The sequence below is a fragment of the Gopherus flavomarginatus genome, chromosome 2, assembly GCF_025201925.1.
Source record: "Gopherus flavomarginatus isolate rGopFla2 chromosome 2, rGopFla2.mat.asm, whole genome shotgun sequence".
NCBI lineage: Eukaryota > Metazoa > Chordata > Testudines > Testudinidae > Gopherus > Gopherus flavomarginatus.
The window spans coordinates 152,005,784-152,033,613 of NC_066618.1; the positions used below are offsets into that span (position 1 = coordinate 152,005,784).

Consider the following 27,830-nt stretch of genomic DNA (forward strand, 5'->3'; position numbering starts at 1 on the left):
TGTGCGCGTGCACAGGCACATGCTGTGTTAGGAGCAGAGGGGGATCAGTGTGTGTGGAGGGATAGCTCAGTGGTTTGAGCATGGGCCTGCTAAACGCAGGGTTGTGAACTCAGTCCCTGAGGAGGCCACTTAGGGATCTGGGGCAAAATCAGTACTTGGTCCTGCTAGTGAAGGCAGGGAGTTGGACTCAATGACCTTTTGGGGTCCCTCCCAGCTCTATGAGATATATATATAGATATAGAGATATACCTAACACCACCTGCTCACAGGGGCTTACCTCATTCCAAGTGGGATTCTGTTCCTTCTGTATAACTCTTGTACTTCTTGTGACATCTAAGAGAAATTAGACATATGATGGATTCCCAGCTTGCAGCTCCACGGAAGTGGTGGTGTCTGAGTGTGTGTGAGGGGGGAACACAGCCCATTTACAGTGTTCTCTGGGTCAGGTCTCTTTTTCTTATGATATCCAGTGTTGATCCCAGCCTGCTTTTGCAGCGAACAACCTTGCACTGGGAGGGAGACAGACTGGATGAGTGAATAGGTCTTTTCCATCTCCAGTCTATTTCTTAAATTCATAGATTCCAAGGCCAGAATGGATCACTATGCTCATCTAGTCTGATCCCCTGGATATCACAGACTACAGGACAGCCCTGAAAGTCAAATGCCAAACAGAAGTCTAAACTTTCAAAAGTTTCTAAGGAATTTGGATGGCCAGTTGCGATTAATTTTATTGAAATCTGGGCATCCAAGTGTCCCAGAGGGCTTTGAAATCTCAGCCTTCATGTTTACAAATCTACATTTTCTTCTCTTGCTTTAGTTTTGACCTGCTCTGTGCTTCAGGCAGATCCCTTAAAATGCCGCTCTGAGCCCCTTTAACTGCTGAAGGCACTTCCCTTGGGGAATCCTTGAGACACTCCACCCCCCAGCCCACCTTTACCCCAAATGTCTGTGGATCCCATCAAAGGGGGAGATTGACCCTTTCAGAGAGAGCAGGGCCAGTGCACTTTGTCACATTAGCTGACCCAGATTTGACTTTAAAACAGGGCACCTGGGCCTGGGGAAAGAGAGGCCAGGTGAGTGAGAACTCAGAGGCTGCCAAAGTCCACTGCGGGGGAGGCAGTGAAAACCTGAGAGGAACTGTCTAAAAGGGGGCCTCCAGGGAGAAAAGCTGAGGGAGGTAGTGCTTTTGGAACAGGGCACAGAAGCAGGAACCAGGAGCTGCAGGACTTCCCAGGGAGGGGCAGCCATGAGAGTCTGAGAGGGAAAGGGGGGAAATCCCCTGGAAATTGTAGCCAGGGTGAGATTTTGTTTAAGTTTGGACAATAAACCTGAGGAAAAGAGATGTGGGTGTGGCAGAGTCTTTACCAAGATGGGGAGAATCCTGCCTTGTTACAATCCCCAGCTGCACAGAGGGGCTTCTTGTCCTTCTATACTTAGTAGATTAATTTCCCCTGTGCCACCCAGCTAGGAAAAGGAGGCTCTTAATGTCCAGAGACCACTTTGTGATCCTCAAACAAAATGTACCCGAGAAAGGCAAAGGATGATCAATTATCTACTGGAAAATGCTGAACAAGTTGCTGTTACCTCTGAAGCTGGCAGACACATGTGAGTCGGGTGTGGTGAATTTTGCAGTTGGGATGTTAGCAGATAGAATGACGAGGTGTAGCATTTCTGTCTCACCTCTGCGGTTCTCCCTTCTTCCCAGCAAATGGCTTTATTCTGCAACGATGCAACCCCTTCAGTTCTTTCTTATTTCCCCTTCACTCTGCCCCAGCCCTGTTTTTGTCCTGCTGGAGCACTGTTAGTAGTAATAACTCTTGTCTTTACAGCTTACCTCCTAATGCCACTTGGAGGTTTTGTCTCAGAAGTCCTGTCCTTACGGAATGCAATTTCTGTTTCCAGGAAGTACATCAGATCAAGGAGTGACATCATACAGAGGAGAGTCAAATACTGCATCCAGGAAGTGATGCCATAATAGGAAGGAAAGAGGCTTCCATTCATAGACCAGCTATGTTCAGCTGTTTAATCAGTGATATGTTTTTTGAGATAAAACCTGAGGTGCTGACCATGTTGGGTATTGGTAATACCTGGACACTTTCTGGTACCTTGAACAAATTCCCACTATGGTAGCTAAATTCGGCCTGCCTTTTCAATTGGACAAAATGCTTTGTTCACTATCTGACCTAAGATGTTATGTAGTGTTGATATGAGTTGTTAAACAATGGCCAAGCTACTCTCCAGAGTTGGCTATATTTAACTGGTGGGCAAATAAACCATAAGAACCCTCTTTCTTAAAATGAAGCTTTGTTCTGTATTTTGAGTCACTTAACATTTTGAAGACTTGATCTAATAATAAGTAATCATTTTCAGACAATGTCCTTTCATTCCCTGAAAAATGTACCTAGCCAGAATATGAGGCTTAACTAATGTTTAAGTGCTTTGAGATCCCTGGAGATAGAGAATAGCAATTAGTCAACAGAAGACCTGATTATTTATTACTGCTTATTTCAGCAGCTTGTGGAAACTTCCTAAGCAGAGTGAAAGGCTGCTGGGGACCCATGCAAACCCTGAGGGAGAAATTCTGCCCCCGTGAAGTGGAGGGGTATTTTGCCACTGACTTCAATAAGGCCTGGGTTTTCAACCTGAACATGTAAGTGCCCTGTTTCTCCTTATGATGGGACGCATCTTGCTTCAGTAGCCAGTTATGTGGCTGAAACAAGCTACGTGCTGGTATTTAAGAGCCTAAGAACTTAAGAGCAGCCAGACTGGGTCAGACCAAAGGTCCATCTAGCCCAGTATCCTGTCTTTTGATAGTGGCCAATGCCAGATGTCCCAGAAGGAATGAACAGAATAGGGAATCATCAAGTGATCCATCCCCTGTTGCCCACTCCCAGCTTCTGGCAAACAGAAGCTAGGTATACCATCCCTGCCCATCCTGGCTAATGGCCATTGATAGACCTATCCTCCATGAGCTTATCTAGTGCTTTTTTGAACCCTGTTATAGTCTTGGCCTTCACAACATCCTCTGGCAAAGAGTTCCACAGGTTGACTGTGCGCTGTGTGAAAAAAATACTTCCTTATGTTTGTTATAATCCTGCTACCTATTGATTTCATTTGGTGCCCCTTAGCTCTTGTGTTAGGAGAAGGACTAACTAACACTTCCTTATTTACTTTATCCACACCAGTCATGATTTTATAGGCCTCTCTCATATCCCCTATAAGCATGCGGACTCATCCTGCAGCACCTCCTGCTGGTCATCTCAGGGAATTTCTCTCCAGCCATTGGAGTGCCCTCTGCAGGCTGGTGTCCTGCTACTGCTTGGCCCCCTGTGTCCTTCCCAGACCCGGTGCCCTGTTATCTGGGGCACTGCCCCCTGGCAGTAACCCCTCAGTCTCAGGGTCTCCCCAGGGAACCCCCACCCACTATCCTCACCTCACCTCAATATACAGCTACTGCCAGTCACCATTTAGCCCCACTCCCTGGGGCAGACTGCAGTGTCAGCCACTCATCATAGACAAGGTTGAGTTGGACCTACTGCCTCTCTCTCTATAGCTGGGCTGCCCCTCTGCAACCCCGGTACTGGTCTTAGGCCCTGAGCTAGGCAACAGCCTGTGGGTTTTCTAGGCTGGAGCACCCCAGCCCTGCTCCACTCCCAGTACGCTGCTCGGCTCCCTAGCAGCCAGGCCCTTCCCCCCAAGCAGAGAGAGACTCCTCAGCTTCTGGCTGCCCCAGCCTTCTTATAAGGCCTGGTTGGTCTGTTTGGGGCATGGCCCCAGCTGCAGCCACTTCCCCCAAACAGCTGGGGTTTTGCTCCCTTCCCGAGCCACAGCCCTCTGCAAGGCTTTTCCAATCCCTTCAAGCTGGGGAAGGTAACCACCAGGGCTGCCCAGAGGAGTCAGGGCAAGTGGGGCAATTTGCCCTAGGCCTGGCAGCGGTGCGAGTCTTTGGCAGCGGGGGACCCTTCAGTGCTGCCAAAGACGTGAAGCGACTGAAGGCCCCCTGCCACAGAAATGCTGCCGAAGACCCAGACTGCCGCCGGGTCAATACAAATGCTGCAGCTCCCCCGCTTTGCCCTCAGCTCCCTGAATCCTCTGGGCAGCCCTGGTAACCACCCCGCTACATTTCCCTTAGTCACCTTTTTTCCAAATAGAAAAGTCCCAGTCTTATTAAGCTCTCCTCATACAGAAGCCGTTCCATACCCCTAATCATTTTTGTTGCCCTTTTCTGAACCTTTTCCAATATATCTTTTTTTTGAGATGGGGCAACCTCATCTGCACACAGTATTCAAGATGTCAGTGTACCATGGATTTATATAGAGGCGATATGATGATATTTTCTGTCTTATTATCTATCCCTTTCGTAATTATTCCCAACATTCTGCTTTCAGCTACCTGGAAAGGGGGTTCCAAAGAGGATGGAGCTCAGCTATTCTCAGTGGTGGCAGATGACAGAACAAGGAATAATGGTCTCAAGTTGCACGGAGGGGTTAGGTTGGATATTAGGAAAAACTTTTTCACTAGGAGGGTGGTGAAGCACTGGAATGGGTTCCCTAGGGAGGTTGTGGAATCTCCTTCCTTAGAGGTTTTTAAGGTCGGGCTTGACAAAGCCCTGGCTGGGATGATTTAGTTGGGGATTGGTCCTGCTTTGAGCAGGGGGTTGGACTAATGACCTCCTGAGGTCCCTTCCAACCCTGATATTCTAGGATTCTAAGGGTTGATGGGTGCTAAAGGGCTGGGGAGGGGGGGAGCTGCCGGTGGGTGCAGATAACATGGTATATGTCAGTCAAGCAGCAAGCACACCACAAACACACACACTACTGAGAACAAACTTACTCCTTCACCTGGAGAACTCCCTCCAAAACTCCTGTTCCCAGCTCCTGGTCACTAGCTCCAATCAGACTGGAAAACAAATACCCCAGGGTGCCCAGAAGATGCTGTGTTATTTCAGTCCCATAAGTGAGTCCCTGCTGGCTCACTAAAACAATCGGTGAGAAACATGAGCACAAGCGCTAGACCCCAGTCAGGCTGCTGATGGTGGTGGGGAAAGCATCCTAGACCCACCTTTCAGAAAGAGCCTCTAGTATTGCAGAGGAGACACGGTCCGGGGCGGGGGGTCCCTGTGTCTGAGCACCCCACGGCTCGGGGGGCCTGTCTCTGGGCGGGGGCCCCGTGGCTCGCGGGGGAGGCAACTACGGCGCGGGTGTCTCTGGCCCGCTGCCCGTGGGGCTCCTCCGCGCCTGGCTCTGAGCGCCCCAGGCCGGCAGCTCCGCTCCGAGCCGGAAACGTTCCACCCTCCGGGTCGTCTCAGCGCCGCCAGACCCGCTCCGGACTCCTGCTTCCGGGTCTTGTAGGAGCGGAGCATGCGCAGTGCGCGGGGGGCCCGAGGCTGTGGAGAGGCCTAGTGGAACGCCGAGAGCCGGGGCGCGGCCCGCCCCCACCCGCGCGGTGAGTCCTGCCCCGCCCCCACGTAGTTCCCTCAGCGACCCCCGCTCTGCCCCCCAGCGCCCGCATTGCCCCCGGCCTCTTGTTCTGCCCCCACCTAGTCCCCCCTGCTCCTCCCGTCCCCTGTCTAGTTACTCCCTCCCACTGCCCCGTCTTACCCCAGCGCCCCCATCCCTAGTGCCCCGCCCTGTCCCCCATTCCCCGTGCCCCCGCCCCACTCCTCTTGCCCCGGGGGCAGGGAGCCTGGCTTCCTGCCTGGGCGGGTGTTGCAGCAGGGGGTCAGGCTGTGGGGGGCACTGAGGGGGGATTTGGGAGGGGGCGGTGCTGGATGCTCTGCCCGCAGGATATCAGAAGGGGCACGAGGGTACTGGCTGGTTTGGCTGAGAGTGTTATGGGGCTGGAGCTGGGTGCAATAACGTGCCATCGGGGTGTCTGTCTCCTGGGGTCTGGTGAAGGGTGGCTGCTCTTCCTGGGCTTGGCTTTTGTCATTTGTGTTGAGGACGGGGCAATACAGCAAGGGCCATTTCCCCACAGCGTGTTTACCACCCTCTGTCATGTTGTCCCACAGCAAGCTGGGCAGGATGAGGAGCCGGAAGAAGCATTTACATTGGCGCTAGAAGTGGGGACGCCCCAGAAGACATGTCGTACCGAGGCAGCGAGCGGGACTTCCAGACTTCAGCCAGGAGGATGGGAACTTCGTTGCTCTTCCAGCTCTCTGTCCATGAGAGAGAGCTGGACCTGGTCTTTTTGGACCACAGCTATGCCAAGCCATGGAGTGCCCACCCCGATGCTAGCAGTGCCCGGCCTACTCGGATGCTCTTTGTCACCCCCAGGAGGCACCAAGACAGCAGCACCATGTGAGCATAGCCTTTTCTGGTGCTACTGAGTTGGTTGGGTTTGGGTCCACTTGTACCTTGGATAGTCCTTTCTTGTGCTCTGATGGTTCACTTGTTGCTTTCTGTGTCTGTTTTCAAGGTGCTTTTTAACACATTAGGTAACACATGTTGAAACTCCAGTCTAAGAATATAAAGACGGCCATACTGGGTCAGACCAAAGGTCCATCTGCCCCAGTATCCTGTCTTCTGACAGTGGCCATGACGAGGTGCCACAGAGGGAATGAACAGAACAGGTAATCATCAAGTGATCCATCCCCTGTCACCCATTCACAGCTTCAAACAGAAGCTAGGGACACCATCCCTGCCCATTCTTGCTAATAGCCATTGATGGACCTATCCTCCATGAACCTATCTAGCTCTAGTTTGAACCCCATTATAGTCTTGGCCTTCACAACTAGCTCTGGCAAAGAGTTCCACTGGTTAACTGTGCGTTGTGTGAAGAAATACTTCCTTTTGTTTGTTATAAGCTTGCGGCCTATTAATTGCATTTGGTGACCCCTAGTTCTTGTATTATGACACTATATTTACTTTCTCCACATCAGTCATAATTTTATAGTCCTCTATCATATCCCCCTTTAGTTGTCTCTTTTCCAAGATGAAGAGTCCCAGTTTTATTAATCTCTCCTCATATGGAAGCTGTTCCATACCCCTAAACATTTTTGTTGCCCTTTTCTGAACCTTTTCCAATTCCAATGTATCTTTTCTGAGATGGGGCGACCAGATCTGCATGCAGTATTCCAGTTGTGGATGTACCATTGATTTATATAGAGGCAATATGATATTTTCTGTTTTATTATCTAACCCTTTCTTAATGATGCCCAACATTCTGTTTGCTTTTTTGACTGTCGCTGCACATTGAGTGGATGTTTTCAGAGAATTATCCACAGTGACTCCAAGATCTCTTTCTTGAGTCGTAAGAGCTAATTTAGACCCTATCATGTTGTATGTATGGTTGGGATTATGCTTTCCAATGTGCAGTACTTTGCATTAAGCAACATTGAATTTAATCTAACAATTGTCTTGGCAGGACAATTTGTATTTGACCATGTTAGCTGTAGAAGGGCTCCTCTAGAGAGCACCTTGCCCGGTCTGGTGTAGATTTTTAAAACATTAACACATGCTAAATGAGCTGGGTGGGAAGTTTTCAATTAAATGTTTGTCCGAAAATGGTGTGTTTTTTCTAAACTGAAGCTCTTGCAGTTTGAATTTCATCTTTTGAAAAATGTTTGAAAAAAATTGTTTTGGAATTATTAGTGTGTTCCATTTTGATTTTTTTCAGTTCAAACCAAAAAGTCACTTTGGAATTTAATTCAGTAAAAAAACAAAACAAAACTAAAAAGGTTGAAATAGAAATGAAAAAGTTCAAAATTGTACATATATTCTGAGGCCTGACAGATCATTATGATCAGCTGGTCTGACCTCCTGTATAACACAGGAAAGATAACTTTCTCAAAGTAATTCCTAGAGCATATCTTTTAGAAAATCATCCAATCTTGATTTAAAAATGGTTGGTGGTGGAGGATCCACCATGATCTTTGGCAAATTGTTCTATGGTCAATTACTCTCATTTAAAAAAAAATTGTCGTATTTCCAGTCTGAAATTATCTAGTTTCTGCTTCCTGCCATTGGACTGTGTAGGACCTTTCTCTGCTACATCAGGGATTTTCAATCTTTTTCATTTGTGGTCCCCTACAAAATTTCAAATGAAGATGCGGACCGATTTGGAAATCTTACACATATTCTGTGGCCTCTCAGGGGTCTGAGGACCACAGGTTGAAAATAATTGTGCTACACTGATGAACCCATTATCAAATATTTATTCCCCACGTGGGTACTTATAGACCAGTGGTTCTCATACTTTTGTATTGGTGACCCCTTTCACACAGCAAGCCTCTGAGTGTGACCCCTCTTATAAATTAAAAACACATTTTTTATATTTAACACTACTATAAATGCTGGAGGTGAAACAGAGTTATGAAGTGGAGGCTGAGAGCTCATAACCCCCATGTAATAATCTCATGACACCCTAAGGGGTTACAAACCCCAGTTTGAGAACCTGTTATAGACTGTAATCAAATCACTCTTCAATCTTCTCTTTGTTGTACTAAACAGATTGAGCTCTTTGATGTTTCACTATAAAGCGGGTTTCTAATCCTTTAATCATTCTCATGCCTCTTCTCTGAACCCTCTCTACCTTATTAATACCCTTCTTGAATTGTAGGCAGCAGAACTGGACAAAGTATTCTAGCAGTGGTCGTACCAGTGCTGAATAGAGGTGAAATTACCTCTCTACTCCTTCTCCAGATACTGAAATTAAACGTTTCAATTGACTCAATCTGAAACTTTTTTGCATTTTCAATTCATGTAAATTTTCAAGATTTTGACTTGTCACCTAGTTTCAGGATGGGAACGTTTTTCAAGATCTCAAAAATTCTCCTGGATCAGGAAAATTATTTCCTGCCCACCTCTGATGTTAACATTGCACCTTTAAATTCTGGTCCAGACAAGGCCTGAAATGCTCGTTAAGTCCAGTGAAAGCCTAGAGATCTGCTTAGTAAGTGCTTAAAGTACAATGGCTTTGTCTTGACTAGAGTTTTAGAAGCTGTTAATTAGATCAAGCTCGTTAATTTGAGCTAACATCACATCTCTAAATCCTAGTCTAAACAAAATCTTTAGGGAGGGATTGAGTGCGATCTGATAAACTCACAGACCCCATCTACACTGCAGAATGTCACCATGTCTGGACATGATTGTTGGGCTTGGTAGCTAGCCAGTGCCGAATGCATTTTAGAAGTCAGTGTGTGCAGCAGGTCAGACTGCCTTCAGCTGATTGTGACATGGTGGGTCCTTCACTATCTTCAGCAGCATGATTGTTGATGACCATAATTAGAGTAAAATGTCGAAGTGCAGACCAGGCCTCTGCACATTCCTCCAAAAGGTAGGGGGTTTGGTATTTCTCAAAAGGTGATGGGAGCACTGGAGCAGTCGTGAGATAAGAGACGGGGATGTTTTATTTTTGTTGCCTATATTTTGCAACCTAGTATGTCCCCTCTCTTATTTTCCTTTATTGTTTTATGTATTTTCCCTTTGTGATGCTGGAACTGTTTCCTGTGTGTATGTGAGGGATAGGTGGATGGAATGAAAGAATCAAGGTCGGCCTGATTATGTTATAGTCATCAAATGGGGTTTTTTTTACTGCGGTTCTGCAGGGATCGGTTTTCTGCCTGATGCTGCTAAATATATTATCAGTGATCTGGAAGTAAGTGTAAAATCACTGCTCCCAGTGCGATGCTGTGGCCAAAGGGCTAACGTGATCCCTGGATGTGTACACAGTACAGTAGAGAGAAGTAGCAAGGAGGTGATTTTTCTCTCTATACAGCACTGGTGAGACTGATACTGGAATGCTGCATCCAGTTCTAGTATTTATATTATTACAGGGATGTTGAAAAATTGGAGAAGGTGCAGAAAAGAGCTGCAGAAAATGTTCAGGGTCTGGAGAAAATACCTAACAGGGGGAGCCTGAAAGAGCTTAATCTTATCAACAAGAAAATTTAGAGGTGACAACATCATCATCATCAGTACCTTCGTGGGGGGGAACCACCAGGTACTAAAGGCCTCTTTAATCTAGTGCAGAAAGGCAGAACCACCACCAATGGCTGGAAGCTGAGGTCAGACAAATTCAAATTAGAAACAAAGGCACAAATTTTCACGGTGAAGGTGATTAACCGTTGAACAAACTGCCATGGGAAATGAAGGATTTTCCATCTCCTGAAGTCTTCAAATCAAGACAGGATGTGCATTAGTCAAATTCAAATTAATAGGCTTAATTCAGGACTAACTGAGTGAAATTCTCTGGCCTGTGGTATACAGGGGATCAGATGAGATGATGTAATGGTCCCTTCTGGTCTTAAACTCTGAATCTGTGAATACAGATACCGCTGGAGGGCTCCTCAGATGATGCAGGGATCACAGAGCCCTGATCATGTGTGAGATAAATTTACTTACCGGAAGTGATGCAACTTATCTAGGAAAACAGGTGGAATGTTTTCTCCTCCACTACTCAACTGCTCTATGGTGCAGTCACTTCCGCAGAGTCTCTGCTACTACTTGAGCTGAAGAGTAAAGCATCAGATATAGGCATTTCAGTTAAATAAATGCCCCCAAGAAAGCTCAGTAATTTGTATTTCAAACAAAATGGCCCAGCTGTAAACAATGGTTAAAACTTGCAAGATTGAAAAATGTTTTAACTGTTTATAGCTGAGCCATTTTCTTTGAATTCCTCCCCCCACTACTCATCCCATTATCCACCCAAATACCTTAGCCAGTATAATCCAGCATGGACCAAATAAAATTATCACCATGGCTAAACAGCAGAGTAAAAAAAGGCTATTAGAGGCAAAAAGGCATCCTTTAAAAATTGGAAGTCAGATCCTACTGAGGAAAGTAGAAAGCAGCATAAACCCTGGCAAGTAAGAGTATGTTTTCACTACCGGCCGGAGGCAGCAATCGATCCAGCAGAGATTGATTTATTGTGTCTAGTCTAGACACAATTAATCGATCCCCGAGCACTCTCCCATCGACTCCTGTACTCCAGGCAGAGTCAACGGGGGGAGCGGCAGCAGTCAACTCACCATAGTGAAGACACCGCTATAAGTCGAACTAAGTACGTCGAATTCAGCTACGTTATTCACGACTAAGGGGGGAGGGGATACAATAGAGGTCTATAAAATCATGAATGGTGTGGAGAAAGTGAATAGAGAAGTGTTATTTACACTTTCTCATAACACAAAAGCTAGAGATCATCCAGTGAAATCAATGGGCAGGAGATTTAAAAGAAAAGGAAGTACTTCTTCATACAACGCACAGTTCACCTGTGGAACCTCATTGCCAGCGGCTTCTGTGAAGGCCAGAAATTTAACTGGATCCAAAAAAGAATTAGATTAGTTTTTGAAGGGTAGGTTCATTAATGACTATTAGCCAAGATGATAAGAGACGCAACCTTAAGCTCTGACTGTCTCTAAACTCCTAACTGCCAGAAGCTGGGAGTGGACAACAGGGGATGTATCCTTTGATAAATTACCCTGTTCTGTTCATTCCTTCTGAACCATTTGGCACTGGTTACCATCGGAAGACAGGATATTGGGTAGGAAGACAGGATATTGGGTAGGTGGACCTTTGGTCTGACCCAGTGTACCTGTACTTATGTTCTTAAACTGTATGTGAGCCATGTTACCAAACTGCTACCACCTTGGACCATTGAAGGCCCCCATGAGGCTATGAAATCTGCTAGCATGGACCCCTGCATATATGGTGTCCTGCTGACAACTTTGGAATGTCACACAGACGCACAGGTGTGTGCTACAGGATCTGTGCCTATGACTGAAGTGGGTTGAGAGACACAAAAGCATAGAATATCAGGTTGGAAGGGACCTCAGGAGGTCATCTAGTCCAACCGCCTGCTCAGAGCAGGACCAATCCCCAACTAAATCATCCCAGCCACGGCTTTGTCAAGCCTGACCTTAAAAACCTCTGAGGAAGGAGATTCCACCACTTCCCTTGGTAACCCATTCCAGTGCTTCACCACCCTCTTAGTGAAAAAGTTTTTTCTAATATCCAATCTAAACCTCTCCCACTGCAACTTGAGACCATTATTCCTTGTTCTGTCATCTGCTACCACAGAGAACAGTCTAGATAGAAATCCTCCCTCATTCTTCTCTTCTGCAGATTAAACAATCCCAGTTCCCTCAGCCTCTCAAAAAATCATGTGTTCCAGCCCCCTAATAATTTTTATTGCCCTCTGCTGGACTCTTTCCAATTTTTCCACATCCTTGTAGTGTGGGGCCCAAAACTGAACACAGTACTCCAGATGAGGCCTCACCAATGTCGAATAGAGGGGAATGATCACGTTCCTCAATCTGCTAGCAATGCTCCTACTTATAAAGCCCAAAATCCCATTAGACTTCTTGGCAACACCGGCAGACAGTTGACTCATATCCAGCTTCTCATCCATTGTAACCCCTAGGTCCTTTTCTGCAGAACTGCTTCCTAGCCACTCGGTCCCTAGTCTGTAGCAGTGCATGGGATTCTTCCTTCATAAGTGCAGGACTCTGCACTTGTCCTTGTTGAACCTCATTAGATTTCTTTTGGCCCGATCCTCTAATTTGTCTAGGTCCCTCTGTATTCTTTCTCTACCCTCCATCGTATCTACCGCTCCTCCCAGTTTAGTGTCATCTGCCAACTTGCTGAGGGTGCAGTCCATGCCATCCTCCAGATGGTTAGTGAAGATATTGAACAAAACCAGCCCCAGGACCGACCCTTGGGGCACTCCACTTGTTACCGGCTGCCAACTAGACATGGAGCCGTTGATCACTACCCATTGAGCCTGACTATCTAGCCATCTTTCTCTTCACCTTATAGTCCATTCATCCAGCCCATACTTCTTTAACTTGCCAGCAAGAATAATGGGGGAGACCGTATCAAAAGCTTTGCCAAAGTCAAGGAATAACACATCCACTGCTTTCCCCTCATCCACAGAGCCAGTTTTCTCCTCATAGAAGGCAGTTAGGTTAGTCAGGCATGACTTGCCCTTGGTGAATCCATGCTGACTGTTCCCGATCGCTTTCCTCTCCTCTAAGTGCTTCAAAATTGATTCCTTGAGGACCTGCTCCGTGATTTTTCCAGGGACTGAGGTGAGGCTGACTGGCCTGTAGCTCCCCGGATCCTTCTTCCCTTTTTTAAAGATGAGCACTACATTAGCCTTTTTCCAGTCATCTGGGACCTCCCCCGATCGCCATGAGTTTTCAAAAATAATGGCCAATGGCTCTGCAATCATATCCGCCAACTCCTTTAGCACCCTCGGATGCAGCGTATCCAGCCCCATGGACTTGTGCTCGTCTAGCTTTTCTAAATAGTCCCAAATCACTTCTTTCTCCCCAGAAGGCTGGTCACCTCTTCCCCATGCTGTGCTGCCCAGCGCAGTAGCCTGGGAGCTGACCTTGTTTGTGAAGACAGAGGCAAAAAAAGCATTGAGTACTTCAGCTTTTTCCACATCATCTGTCACTAGGTTGCCTCCCCCATTCAGTAAGGGGCCCACACTTTCCTTGACCACCTTCTTGTTGCTAACATACCTGTAGAAACCGTTCTTGTTACTCTTAACATCCCTTGATAGCTGCAACTCCCAAGTATGATTTGGCCTTCCTGATTTCACTCCTGCATGCCTGAGCAATATTTTTATACGGCTTCCTGGTCATTTGTCCAGTCTTCCAATTCTTGTAAGCTTTATTGTGTTTAAGATCAGCAAGGATTTCACTGTTAAGCCAAGCTGGTTGCCTGCCATATTTACTATTCTTTTTACACGTTGGAATGGTTTGTTCCTGTCATGGTATAACCCCCACTCTGAACCTTAGTGTCCAAAAGATGGGGTACCAGCATGAATTCCTATAAGCTTAATTACCAGCTTAGATCTTGTAGTGCTGCCACCAACCAGGACTTGCAGTGCCTGGTACACTCTGGTCCCCCCAAAACCTTCTCTGGGGACTCCTTGGGTCTCACAACAAAGGGAAATAAACCATTCCCCCTTCCTTCCTCCCAGATCCTCCCCTCCCTGGGTACACTAGGAGAGCACTGTGATTCAAACTCCTTGAATCTAAAAATAGAGAGGAATGTCACCTTCCCCCCTCCTCTTTTCGCCTCACCAAGAGGTAATACAGATTCAAGCTCTGTGAATCTAAAACACAGAGGAATTCCACCTTCCTCCCTCCCTTCCCTCCTTTCTCCCACCAATTCCCTGGTGAGTACAGACTCAATTCCCTTGAGCCTTAACAAGGGGAAAAATCAATCAGGTCTTTTAAAAAAGAAAAGCTTTTAATAAAAGAAAGAAAAAATAAAAATTATCTCCGTAAGATCAAGTTGGAAAATGTTACAGGGTCTTTCAGCTTATAGACACTAGAGAAAATCCTTCCCCCAGCACAAATACAAGTTTCAGCAACAGAGATACAATCCTTCCAGCAGATACATATTTGCAAATAAAGAAAACAAACAAAAAGACTAAACCGCCTTCCTAATTGGTACTTACTAAATGGAACAGAAGAGAAGAGGCTGTTTCAGAAATTGGGAGATATCTGCTTACATGTCTGGTCCCTCTCAGAACCCAGAGAGAACAAAAACCCTCCGAAACAGCCCAAAACAAAGGCTTCCCTCCACCGAGATTTGCAAGTATCTTGTCTCCTGATTGGTCCTCTTGTCAGGTGTTCCAGGTTCAGTGTTTGTTAATCCTTTACAGGTAAAAGAGACATTAACCCTTAACTATCTGTTTATGACAGTTCCTGCAACCTTAATAAGGATTCTTTAAAATACAGCCAGCTTTCCTGGACTCCTTTCCCCCTCATGTTATTCACCAAGGGAATTCTGCCCATCGGTTCCCTGAGGGAGTCAAAGTCTGCTTTTCTGAAGTCCAGGTCCGTATTCTGCTGCTTTCCTTTCTTCCTTGTGTCAGGATCCTGAACTGGACCATCTCATGGTCACTGTCTCCCAGGTTCTCATCCACTTTTGCTTCACCTACTAATTCTTTCCTGTTTGTGAGCAGCAGGTCAAGTAGAGCTCTGCCTCTAGTTGGTTCCTCCAGCACTTGCACCAAGAAATTGTCCCTTACACTTTCCAAAAACTTCCTGGATTGTCTGTGCACCGCTGTATTGCTCTCTCAGCAGATATCGGGGTGATGGAAGTCCCCCATGAGTACCAGGGCCTGTAATCTAGTAACTTCTGTTAGTTGTCAGAAGAAAGCCTCGTCCACCTCATCCCTCTGTTCTGGTGGTCTATAGCCGACTCTCACCACAACACCACCCTTGTTGCTCACACTTCTAAATATAATCCAGAGACTCTCAGGTTTTCTGCAGTTTCATACTGGAGCTCTGAGCAGTCATATTGCTCTCTTACATACAGTGCAATTCCCCCATCTTTTCTGCCTTGTCTGTCCTTCCTGAACAGTTTATATCCATCCATGACAGTGCTCCAGTCATGTGCGTTATCCCATCAGGTCTCTCTTATTCCAATCACATCATAATTCCTTGACTGTGCCAGGACTTCCAGTTTTCCCTGCTTGTTTCCCAGGCTTCTTGCATTTGTGTATAGGCACTTAAGATAACTCGCTGTTCATCCTGCTTTCTCAGTCTGAGACAGGAGTCCTCCCCTCTTGTGCTCTCCTGCTTGTGCTTCCTCCCAGTATCCCACATCCCCACTTACCTCAGGACTTTGGTCTCCTTCCCCCCGGTGAACCTAGTTTAAAGCCCTCTTCACTAGGTTAGCCAGCCTGCTTGCGAAGATGCTCTTCCTTCTTTTTGTTAGGTGGATCTCATCTCTTCCTCGCAGTCCTTCTTCTTGGAACACTGTCCCATGGTCAAAGAATCCAAAGCCTTCTCTCTGACATCACCTGCATAGCCATTCATTGATTTCCACAATTCAACAGTCTCTACCCGCCCTTTTCCTTTCGCAGGGAGGATGGACGAGAACACCACTTGCACCTCAAACTCCTTTATCCTTCTTCCCAGAGCCACGTAGTCTGCAGTGATCCACTCAAAGTCATTCTTGATGGTATCATTGGTGTCCACGTGGAGAAGCAGGAACGGGTAGCGATCTGAGGGCTTGATGAGTCTTGGCAGTCTTTTCGTCACATTGTGAATCCTAGCTCCTGGCAAGCAGCACACCTCTTGGTTTTCCTGGTTGAGATGGCAGATAGATGACCAGTCCCCTTAGGAGGGAGTCCCCGACTATCACTATCCGCCACCTCCGTGGTCGTGGAACCCCCATCTCTAGGACAATGCATTTCATGTCTTCCAATTGGTGGAGTCTCCTTCTGTGTCCTTCCCTCAGATATATCATCTAGTCCACTCTCCGCATTAGTATTTGTGGGGAGATCATGAAAACGGTTGCTCACTTGTATCTCCGTTGCTGGTACATGGATGCTCCTCTTTCTTCTTCTGGAGGTCACACACTGCCAATTTTCTTCGCCATCCTTCTGTCCCCGCTGCTCAGCCTGCTCTGATTCTTTAGAATGTTGTGCCCGTAGAAGCATATCCTGATGTCTGTCCAGGAAATCTTCATTTTCTCTTATGCAACGCAGGGTTGATACATGTTTCTCCAGACCTTGAACCTTCTCTTCCAATATGGAGACCAGCTTGCACTTTGTGCAGAGGAAGTCGCTTCTGTCCTGTGGAAGAAAGACAAATATGGCACATCCTGTGCAGGTCACAACAGCTGATCGCTCACCATCCATATTACCTTCACTCTAAGAGCTTCTTCAGCTTTTGCAGTAACTACTCCGAGAAGCCTGCAAGATGAAAGCCTCAGTGGACCTGCCCCAGGCAAACTCTCAGTCAAACTCCCTCTGTTCGCCGCTCAGCTGGTTTGCAACTGGCTACCTTTTTATAACAGTCAAGCCTACACATGGTTAAAACCTGATTCAGGGCTTATCAGCATTACAAGCTGCAAGTAACCTTGTCAGGAGACAACCATGTTGTTAGATGACTTTTCATTTTGAGTATAGCCTATCCCCAAGACAGAGTTTTCGGGTGCAGAATATGGTTACAAATACAATGAAAAATAGCGCGGTTCCATCTTCTGCTCCAGTGGCAGCAGCTTCAAAGGCTGTGTCTCAGCCATGGTCAGATACTGATTTGGGGCTTGTGGGGGACGGAGGATGAAATAAGCTTGAAGGAGCCTTGTGCTTTCAGACAGGTGGGCACAGGTGTGCTGTCTCTGTTCCATCTTGCCCAGGCAGGTTACTGTAACCCAGTGCAGTGTGTTTCCAGTTCCTGTTTTGTGTTGAGAAATCTGCTGCTCTGAGGCTGCTGTGGTGGTGGGGTACTGTTCTCTGAAATCCCAGCTCTCCTTTCAGTGAGGTGGATATCCCCATTGATGTGGAAACCGTTACACCCACGCCTGTCCCACTCTACGACAACCAGAAAGCGCGCAGTGTGATGAACGAGTGTGAGAGGCACGTCATCTTTGCCCGTACAGATGCCGATGCCCCTCCTCCACCTGATGACTGGGAGGAGCACATGAACAGGTAATGTGGTTGGGATGCTATTGGTGGTTTCTATGCTGCTGTTCTTACTGAGAGGCTGTTAGCTGGGAAGAGGAACAAAATAAGCAACGTGGAAATGGTAGTACGTAGAGGCAGTGATCTGGGGTCGCAGCAGAAGATTGAGATTCAGGAATCCTCTTGTTGGTTGTATTTCACTAGCATAGAGAGCCTCAGCCGAGATGGGACTCTATAGTGCCAGGCACTGTGCATACAGATAAGAGGGGGTCCCTACCACAAGGAGTCTACAGTCAATACAAAGGGTGGGAGGGGAAACTGAGGCAGAGGTGAAATGGCTTTCCCATGTTCCCATAGCATGTCAGTGAAAGAGCTGGAAAGAGAATCCTGGTCGTCTGACTCTGTCCATCCCTATCCACTGGTCCATGATGTCTCTGGGTTCTATATCGGGATAGCCGTGTTAGTCTTTAAGGTGCCATCGGACTCCTTGTTGTTTTTGTAGACACAGACTAACAGATTTATTTGGGCATAAGCTGTCGTGGGTAAAATGAAGAAGTGAGTTTTTTACCCACGACAGCTTATGCCCAAATAAATCTGTTAGTCTTTAAGGTGCCACCAGACTCCTTGTTGTTTTTCTGGGTTCTATGCTTGCCTGGGCGAATTAATGTTTGTAGAGTGTTTTGAGGTCCTGATGCAAAAAAAGCTATACAAAGCGTTATTCATTTGCATACATGAAGCTGACTTGCATTCTCACATAAAACCAGTGACTGTTCTGTAATGTTGTCTTGTGCGATACAAGATGGGTAGATCACAGATCTAGGCTGTGGTTAACGAGTTTATTCTGTGATGTGCATTGGACAGCAGGCCTTTTCTCACTTTTGCATTGGGATTGTGTATATGCAGTGATTGGCAGTGATTTTTTTGCGGGCTGAGGGCCTTGGTTTTGGTTTTTGATTTGTTTTAATGTGTTTAGACAAGCACTGTTCCACTTTAGGTGGCTTTTCACATCCTTCTGGGCTTTATTTATTTAATCTTATTATGTTCCGATGTCTAGAAATATGTTTCCCAGAATTCCCAGTAATTTGAGTAATTTGATTCCCTTTTATAAACTGTGGAACTTTCACTTATTTAATTGCACAGGTATTCAAAGGAACGTGTTATCCAGCTGTTAATTTTACAATGACATATGAGCCTCTGAAGTCAACATCTGTAGAAAGGTTGCAGTTGCTCATAGTCTAGCCACTTCCTAGAGCTTTAGTTACCAGTGTTAATAAATAGATTTTCTGTCCTTTTCCCCGCCATGAGCCCTGTTAATTCTTGTGGCTTTCTAAATTTCAAGTATCACGCTTGCCCTGAATTTTGCATACAAGTACAACTGGATCAGATACTGCTTGTTTCTCACTTGCATGAGCGTTCACATTGGTCCATGCTCCCTTCCTTTTTTCCTCAGTCAGTCTTCAATCAAGCAAAATATTCCTAGCAAGAGCTTTCAGTTGCCTCTCTCTATGTGCTAGCCATCAGTCTCCTTTACAAAGGCCTTTCTCTTCAGAACTTCTGAAGACTGTCTGTAGTCTGAAGCAGGCACTCTTCTGTTCTGTGTAAGATATTGTACATCAGTTTTGCATCTGCATGTGTATTGTGGACTGCAGCCTGGAGCTAGTAACTGTGTTTCTTCTTAAAACATTGTTTGTAAATGCTTTTTCTGTCTAAGTGCTTTGTTTATTAGGAAGGAAAGGTGATCTTTTGTCTAAGGAATGGGGTTAGAAATCAGCTAGAATGCAGGTCACCCATCTATCTGTGGGCTTTTGTCCCCTATTGTGTAATATCTGGGAGCCTCTCGACACCCTTGTGAGACAGAAGAGTGAGGAGAAGCAACGTGTGTTGGCCAAGATCACACAGGAAGTCTTTGAAAGAACTGAGAATTAAATTCAGGTCTTCTGAGTTCCCAGGTCTATGTTGGTTAGGGATGTGAAACAAACTAACTCACTAGTGACATAGCTATGCCAACAAAACCCCAGTGGAAACGCAGCTATGCCAGTGGCAGAGGGCTTCTGTTACCGTGGCTAATGTCATTTGGGCAGGTGATGTTCCTGGGCCAGCAGAAAACCTTCTGTTGATGTGTGCTGTGTATGCCCGTGGGGCTACGCTGACATAGGCTGTGTAGTGGAGACATGGTCCTAGCCTGTTCCTGGCTTACCACTGACCTGCCCACAGTGCTGAGGTCGTGAGTGAGATCCTCACTGCAAACTGAGGGAAATATGCCTGTAAAGACAAAGGTGACACTTCTGATCATCCACGCGACTTGAGCGTGACTATCTGGACATTCAGACCCCTCTGAGGATAGATGCGTGGGTAGCTTTCATGTAAGGCGGTTGGTATTTTCTCAGTCTGCATTGCCCACATCATATATGTAACCAAAACCATTATACAGTGCAGAGACAATTATTATTTATTGTGAGGCATGGGATCTGAGCACACGACTGGGAGCCATTAACTCCTGGGTGCTAAAAGCTGATAAATCAGCTGCACCATCTTACTTACCTGCACCCTTACTGCGTTGTTTTAAGAGTTAAGAGTAAAAAAACGTAAACCCCTTATATCCTGTCTAAACTACCCTCTTGGTTTTCCTTTCAGGTCGGGTTGGACGATGGCCCAGAACAAGCTATTTAATAAGATCCTTAAAGCCCTGCAATCTGACAGGCTGGCCCGCTTGGCCAATGAAGGGGTAAGATCTTTCTTCCCCCATCCCCTCTCCTTCAAACTGCAGCAGCTGTGTTGCCTCCTTATGCACCCAATCCTTCCTGGCAGTGACAGATGAAACACGTAGGATGGTCTGGATCCTCGGCTCTTGTAACCTCCATGAGCAGGTTTATGACTTTGATATTGACTAGAATGTGGTCTTCGATGGCAGAAGGATTGGCCCATGCTCAGTCGCCAGAGGAACAGAGGGTGTAGCAGCAAATTTTGCCCTGGTGGATTTTGTATGGTCCTGGCACATTCACTTTCCTTATGCCCATGTGTTCTGCTTCCCTTGTTTTTAGGCTTGCAATGAGCCAGTGCTGAGGAGGATAGCAGTGGACAAATGCGCCCGGCGGGTCCGCCAAGCTCTGGCCAGTGTAAACTGGGACACCAAGCTGATCCAATGGCTTCACACCACGCTGGTGGAGACGCTCAGTTTACCTATGTTGGCTGCTTACCTGGATGCTTTGCAGACACTTAAGGGAAAGGTGATAAACACAATGAGTTCTGGAATGTACTTTGCTTTCACTTAATACCACTTTCTCTTCAAACAGTTCGTTCAAAGGAAGCTGATGGGACATCAGTCTCCTTTCTGGGCGACTGGGGGAAAAGTAGCCTCTTTGCCCCTGTTCTCCTTCCCTTTTCCCCACTGCACTAGCTTGGGGAGCTTTTGCCTTGGGGATTAGGAGGGAGGACTCCTGGTTTTTCTGTGGCAGTATTGGGTAATCTTCAGCATGTCACTTAGCCTCTCTCTGTCTTGGTTGCCCTATCAAGAGAGTGAGGAAAGGAGAGGCCACTAGCCTGGGACTTGGGAGAGGCTGGGTCAGCTTCTCGCTCTGACACAGGCTTCCTGTGTAACCCTGGCAAATCCCTTTGCTTCTGTGTTCCTCAGTTCCCCTCTGTACTACGAGGATAATGGCTCTGGCCTGCCACGAGGGGTTGGGAGAATAAATACAGCATAGCATCAGAGCACCCAGTTATCTTAGATGGATAGATTTGTAAAAGAGGGCTAATACTTTACAGGGATGTTGTAAACAATTGACAAACAATTACGTTTATAAAGCCCATGGAGCTCCTGGGATGAGAGTTATTGTAGACGGGCAACATATTAGTCTCTAAACTTTTATTGAAGCGATTCAGAGAAATACAAGGGACTTAGGAGGTGCTGTGCTAGGACTCAGGGGACCTGGGCTGTTTTCCTTGCTCTGCCACTGGTCTGCTGGGTATCCCTGGGCAAGTCACCTCACACCTCTGTGCCTCAGTTTTCCCATTAAAAAAATGCAAGTAATGATACTGAGCTAGTTTGGGAAGTGCTTGATATCTATGGATTGAAAATCGTGAAATCAGAGCTAGGTAGGGGTAATTGTGTTGTAGTAGTAGTATTCAGTACCCTGTTTTATGGTTTGTATGCAAGAGGCACATGCCACAGTTAAATGTTCTTGGCCAACAGAGAAGACTCTTAGGAAAGGTACTACAGGAATGTTGTTTATTGTTAAAATAGTCTAGACCAAACTTTGTTAATTGATCTTTTACTCTCAATTTAAGTAGAATTGTGTATTTTATTTGTTTGGATGAGCGCTTTCAGTACAATGTTCCCATCCCACGAAGCCAGGGTGAATTGGTACATTACAGCTATACTTTTGCCTAGCATCCGTCATACAAGCGAACTCCCCAAATGGCTAAATACAGTAAATATTAGAGGTGCAGAGGAACGATCAGATTTGAGAAAGACATTTACAGCAGAGAGATCAGCTAAGATTAGGGCCATCAAATGATTTTAAAACACAGTTGCAATGAATCATCATTTTAATCGCATTGTTAAGCAATAATAGAATATCACTTATTTAAATATTTTTGGTATTGAGGGGGAGGTGTGTGTGTGTCTTTAAGCAGAGCGCTCAGGAGCCTGAACGCTTTTTCAGCCAGCAGCAGCTGCTGTCTCCAGCACTCTCTGCTGAGCCAGGAGCAGCAGACAGGCTCCCCGTGTTCCCCGACCCCAGCGCAGCAGGGACTGGGCACATAGAGGGGGTGTGGAGGGGGACACCCAGACATCAGCTCCTCTGCCGCCCCCACCCCCACCCCCCCGCCGCTCTGTGTAGCACACAGGAGGCAGGCTCCCAGTCCGGAGCAGCTTGGCCAGGGGCTCCATGGAGGTGGGCGCAGCAATGAAGCAGGGCAGCAGTAGGAGGGGCACCCCTGCCCTGGAGGCTCGCAATGGCACCCCTCTGAGGATGGTCCTGGTGTGTGGTTAACATTCATTTAAAAAAAAAAAAAGTGTTAATTTGTTTTGAGTTAATCATATGCATTAACTGTGATTGACTGACAGCCCTAATTGTTATTTTTTTATTAGAAATGTTTTCACCATGAAACAGATAAAAGAGAGTGCGATGTACAAGTCAAAGCATGAAGGGCATAAAATGCTTAGCACTGCGGTTCTCAAACTGGGTCAGGACCCCAAAGTGAGTCACAACCTCATTTTAATGGGGTCACCAGGGCTGGCTTAGATTTACTGGGGCCTAGGGCTGAAGCCCAAAAGCTCAGGTTACAGGCCCCCTGCCAGGGCTGAAGCCCTTTGGCTTTGGCCCCCCTGCACTCAGGCTTTGGCCCCCAACCTGGGGCAATGGGGCTTGGGCGGGCTCAGGTTTCAGTCCCCACCCGGGGTTGTATAGTAATTTTTTTGTCAGAACGGTGTCGTGGTGCAATGAAGTTTGAGAACCCTGGGTGTAGCATATCTGGCACATCAATACCTTGCAACCCCAGCTACAGCAGTGCCATATGAATGCCTGTTCTCACCTTCAGGTGATGTAACTAAGAAGCGGGCAGCATTATCTCCTGTAAATGTAAACAAACTTGTTTGTCTGAGCGATTGGCTGAACAAGAAGTAGAACTGAGTGGACTCGTAGGCTCTAAAGTTTTACATTGTTTTGTTTTTGAGTGCAGTGATGTGAAAAAAAAATTCTACGTGTGCAAGTTGAATGCTAGAGCTTGCACTACAGTACTTGTAAGAGATGAACTGAAAATGACTATTTGTCTTATCGTTCTTACAGTGCAAATATTTTTAATCAGCCATAATATAAAGTGAGTACTTTGCATTCTGTGTTGTAATTGAAATCAATATATTTGAAAATATAAAAAAAATCCAAAATATTTATAATACATTTTAATTGGTATTCTATTAGTGTTTAAGTGTGAATAAAACTGTGATTAAGGATAAATTTTTTAAGCTAGTTAATTGGTTTTGTATTAATCGCTTGGGGTAACTGTGATTAATTGACAGCAGTTGCTAAAATTGAGAGTCAGTGAAGTGGAGGGAGACTGTTCCACCGGATGACAGGAGGTGCAAAGGAGAAGGCTTTTGTGTCAGCAGCGATGCGCTGGTGTGAAGGGATTAAAGGAGAGCTCAGTGGTAGTTAAGTGGAGGAAACAGAGAGGGAAGAAATCGGCCAAGGTCTGGTCAGGAGGCTGGAGAAGTGCATGCAGGGTTTTAACAACAAACAAGTCATTTGTTTAGCTTGATCTTGCAATGAAGGAGAGCCAGTGGAGCTGTTTGGAGGTGAAGGTTGCACATCGAGACAAGAATGTGCAGATATATCAAATACAGACTCTCCCTTCTGGGGGGTTGACACTTCTTGGTACTCATGCAGTATCTGGTGACGAGTCTCCGCTAAGAAAAGGTATTGGAATCGCTGGTGGCACCTGTTCACTGAGGTGTTGTCCTTACCTAGTGCCCTGAGGAAGGAACATTTACTGGTCCATTTCAGTGCTCTAAAGGTCTCGTTTTCTCCAACTAAATTCCAGTGCCCTGAGTCAGCAAGTTCCTTGATGTGCGAAAATGCAAACTCTGCAGTCCATCAGTCATGCTCTACGAGCAAGAATTCCCCAAAGGGCAACTTGGCTGGACCTGTGTCTTACAACAGCTTCTCCTAAGCTGTGGCCTGTGCACCAGCTGAGCAGTGCAAAATCCAAGTACTGGCCCCTTGACTCGTACCCCATAGTGTGTGTGGGAGGGGAGTGCCAGGTGTGCGTTCTCCTGTTGCTGGGGAGAAGCTAACTCAATTTCCCATGCTCTGGTATACACATTGAAGTGCCCAGTGAAATCAGTTCTGAAGGAAGATCCCGTAGGATATTAGGTGTGTGGTTAATATGTTTCTTCAGTCACCGTCTGGCCTTTGGTTTCAGATCCCCACCCTGATTGACAGGATGCTGCTCTCGTCCACCACAAAGACAGGGGCAGCAGGGGCTGAGGCTCTCTCCCTCCTCCTGAAGAGACCATGGGACCCAGCTGTGGGTGTCTTGTCACATAATAAACCTGTGAGTACATCCCTGGGCTTGCGAGGAGGAAGGGGCTCAGCTCAGTGTCTGGTTGGTGCCCGAATCTGTTCGCTCTCCCCAGTCCTCTCTGTGCTTCTCTGTCCAGGTCTCTCTTGTATGCTCGGCATCATGATCTCTGTCATGGTGTGTCTACCCCCAGTACCTCCTGTCTTCAGAGTGCCCTCTTCTCCTTCAGACCCAGTATTTCCAGGAATCCATGCTGCCTTTTCCCTCTCTTCAGCCTTCCTAGTCTGATACTGTCATTCCGTGCCGTGTGTGTGTTGTGTAACTGTGTCGGATTCAATGGATGAGAGTATTGTGTTGGGATGCAGTACCATCCTAGTATCCCAAGAAGGCCTCTTCCAGTGACACCTGCTCACAGGAAGAGCAAGGCAGAGTCTCTAGTTTTCCCTGGCGTCTGTGCCCTAGGGATGCTATTTAGCTCCTGTTCTAGGAGGCCTGGGCTGGGCTTGTCCTTTGTCAGTCACCGGTAGCTGTGTTTGATTGTTAGCAAGGGTTGTGCTGAGAGCATCACTGGTGCTCTTAAGTGCTTTGGGCCATGTCATGTTCTTGCACCTGTGGCAGAGGGTGCCCGAGTGCATGTTTGGGCTTTGTTGCAGCTCTGGTTCAAATGATCTGCAGTTTTGTCTTGCACACAGCTTTTTAGTAGCTCAACCTGACAAACTCCTCTGTGTGTCCTGTGCTGTTGCAGATATCCGAGTCCTTTGCTCAGAGCAGCTGGGGGTAGGATTGATTGGATGTGGGTTGACTGTATGCATTGCAGGCTTGTCCTGGGGATCATGCCTGGGCCTGTCAGGAGTGCTGGGGAGCGGGCAGGTCTCAGGGAAAGGAAGCTGCTTGCCTTATCTTTCTGTTGCGGTGAATTTTGTAGAGCAAGTTGCCTGGTTCTCCTCTCATTCTGATTGCATCTTCCGGACCCTCCAGTTCTATGTTCCCCACCTCTCGCCGGCACCGGTTCTGGCAGTCGCAGCTCTCCTGCCTGGGAAAGGTTTGTAACTCGGCATGTTTTTGAAGGGAGGGGCTGTCGTTCATGCTAGCTCTCTTTCGGGGCGTTTGGGGTAGTGTGATCCTGCAGCTTCAACAGCCCAGCATTATGCTGATCACTTCAGCAGAGAGGGCCTCCCACGGAGCTGCTCCCTTCAGACCTGCATGCTTGGTCTTCCAGAAGGGGCTCTCCTTACCTCTGCTGCCATGGGCCATAGCAGGAGACCTACTGTCCTAGCACATGATTCTGCTTCAGGGATTGCCCAGTTGAGTGGATTGAAGAGTATGTGGCTGGGATTCTCCAGTATAAACAGGTCAGGAGAAAGGGGTTATTTGGTGTCTGGTATCCTGTCTTCTGCCTGGGAGAAGTGCTGCTCCAAACCGTCCTTGTGCATTGACTACATCAGCACTATAGGAGGAAAGCCAGTAGCAGGTGGGGTGGGTTGGTAGGGGAATGACAGTAAACCTCTGAGTCCTGACTCTGTGTGTTCACCCCAGTGGATGCATCCCTGTGAAAGGCCATCAGGACATGCTGCTCCACAGTGGAACTGCTACGATTTATACGGTGCTCTCTTTGTGGCTTGTGTTCCAGGTGATCCCTGTTGCCACCCACCTGCTGAATAATGGTAGTGGGGTGGGAGTGTTGCAGTGTCTTGAACACATGATTGGTGCAGTCAGAGGCAAAGTACTGGAGGTAAGTGCGTGAGCAGCTTAGGTGGGCCTGCACCATATGCCACTAACACCCATGACCTTCACTGTGCTCGCACTGTCCTTCTGCCTTTCCTCTCACTCCCTCTTCTTTCTCGGTCAGATTCACAACCATTTCACCCACAAGCCGATCATCCTGATTGGGTGGAACACAGGAGCCTTGGTGGCCTGTCATGTAAGTAACTTCTTGTCTTGCATCCAATCAGAGGCCATTTTACACTGTACCTCTTGAATAAAAGTTACCTGGATTGGCTCTGATTCCCACGCGCCCTGCTGTCTCTTGGCCCCATGCTGGATTGGGCACGGGTGGTAACTGAACAGAGCAGCCGTAAGGTGTATCCAAGCTACTTATAAAACTGATATTCCCTGGCTCTTGTATTACCAGACCAGAGGCACTTGTGTGGCCCATCACCTGCCTCCCCCCCGTGTTACTGAATGTTCAAGTGGTGATGAGCAAGTTAAGTTGATTAGTGGCAGTTGGGGTGGATGCGGCAGGTGGGGAACTGGATAAGGCAAACCAGGGCAATGGGTAAGAGTGTAGCTGGAGATGCCAGCGTAGGGGTTTGATACATGGCTGCAGCCCAGTGAGTATATGGGACTGTTCCAGATTTGTCACTGGCAGGGTATTGGAGTTAGAGGACCCACTTCTCTTCTAGAACATGAAGCACTCATTGAAGCAGACGGCCTGATTCTGCCCTCTTGTACCGCCCATTGGAGTTCAGTTTGCACTTACATCCGGGCAAAAGTGATCTCTGGGAATCAGGCTCGGTGTCTTCAAGGGAGGTTCTGTATTCCGCGAGCACAGGCAAGGGAGAAGAATAACCATCCTTTCCCTTTCTCTTGCAATCGCCGCATGAGCACTAGAATACCAAGAAGGGGGTGGGGTAAAGTCCAGTAGAGTCTCAGAGTTATGAATTGTCCAGTCAACCACACACTTCATTTGGAACTGGAGGTGCACAATCGGGCAGAAGCACAGACACAAAAAAGCCAGTACAGTGCTATGTTAAACATAAACTAAAAAAAAAGGGAAAGTTTTTTTTTAAAAACAAAAGATTTGATAAAGCAAGGGAACTGTTCCTGTGCTTGTTTCATTTAAATTAAGATGGTTAAAAGCAGCATTTTTCTTTGGCATGGCAAAGTTTCAAGACTACATTAAGTCAGTGGTCAACTGTACACTTTTGAAAGAACAACCATAACGTTATGTGCAGTGTTATGAACCTTTCAGTGTAACGAACGTCCCATTCCCAAGGGGTTCGTAACTCAGTGACTCTACTGCACTGGTGTATAAAGTTAAAATCACAGCTCATGCACACGCGCTAAGGGGCTGAACGAACTTCCTGGAGGGATTATGGAACTCCTGTGCAATTCCTGTCATATAGCTTCCACATATCTGGCCTCCCTCCTCCTAACCCTGGGCAGCTAGGTAGCAAACCCTGTCTAGCCTGCACGTTTTATCAGGTAGAGAGATGAGAAGGCTCCTCCACCAGGAGGAGGTGGCGGCTTAGTGCAGAAATTGAGATGAAAAGAGGAAGCCACTTTTGGGAGGAGAATATTCTGTCCTCCAAGCAATAATACAGGCCTGGAGCATGGAACCTGAGGGTAGTATGACAGCGGGTGGGGTGGAGCTGCTTGGAGATCCAGGTCGTAGGAAGGGAGAGACAGACCAGGAAGAATCTAACTTCAGGGTAATAGAA

At 46.9% G+C, this 27,830-nt stretch overlaps 2 protein-coding genes across 7 annotated transcripts in view; one reads left to right on the forward strand and one right to left on the reverse strand.

Annotated features, from left to right (window-relative positions):
- FER1L5 (fer-1 like family member 5) overlaps positions 1-1,669 on the reverse strand; it is a 93,395-nt gene extending 91,726 nt beyond the window's left edge. The window contains 2 exon segments of the mRNA XM_050937385.1: positions 278-333; positions 1,585-1,669. Of these exon segments, the coding sequence (XP_050793342.1) occupies positions 278-333; positions 1,585-1,669 (141 nt within the window).
- A 3,711-nt stretch (positions 1,670-5,380) lies between these two features.
- Positions 5,381-27,830, forward strand: part of KANSL3 (KAT8 regulatory NSL complex subunit 3) — a 65,375-nt gene continuing 42,925 nt past the window's right edge. For 5 of the 6 annotated variants that reach the window (XM_050937398.1, XM_050937399.1, XM_050937400.1 and 2 more), the window contains exons 1-7: positions 17,109-17,400; positions 20,008-20,098; positions 20,415-20,600; positions 24,292-24,423; positions 25,316-25,432; positions 26,021-26,122; positions 26,240-26,311. In XM_050937398.1, coding sequence (XP_050793355.1) covers positions 17,312-17,400; positions 20,008-20,098; positions 20,415-20,600; positions 24,292-24,423; positions 25,316-25,432; positions 26,021-26,122; positions 26,240-26,311 — 789 coding nt within the window. In that variant the 5' untranslated portion in view covers positions 17,109-17,311. Of the gene's footprint in view, positions 5,446-5,976; positions 6,300-17,108; positions 17,401-20,007; positions 20,099-20,414; positions 20,601-24,291; positions 24,424-25,315; positions 25,433-26,020; positions 26,123-26,239; positions 26,312-27,830 lie in introns of those variants that run through there. The other variant, XM_050937404.1, reaches the window with a different exon arrangement.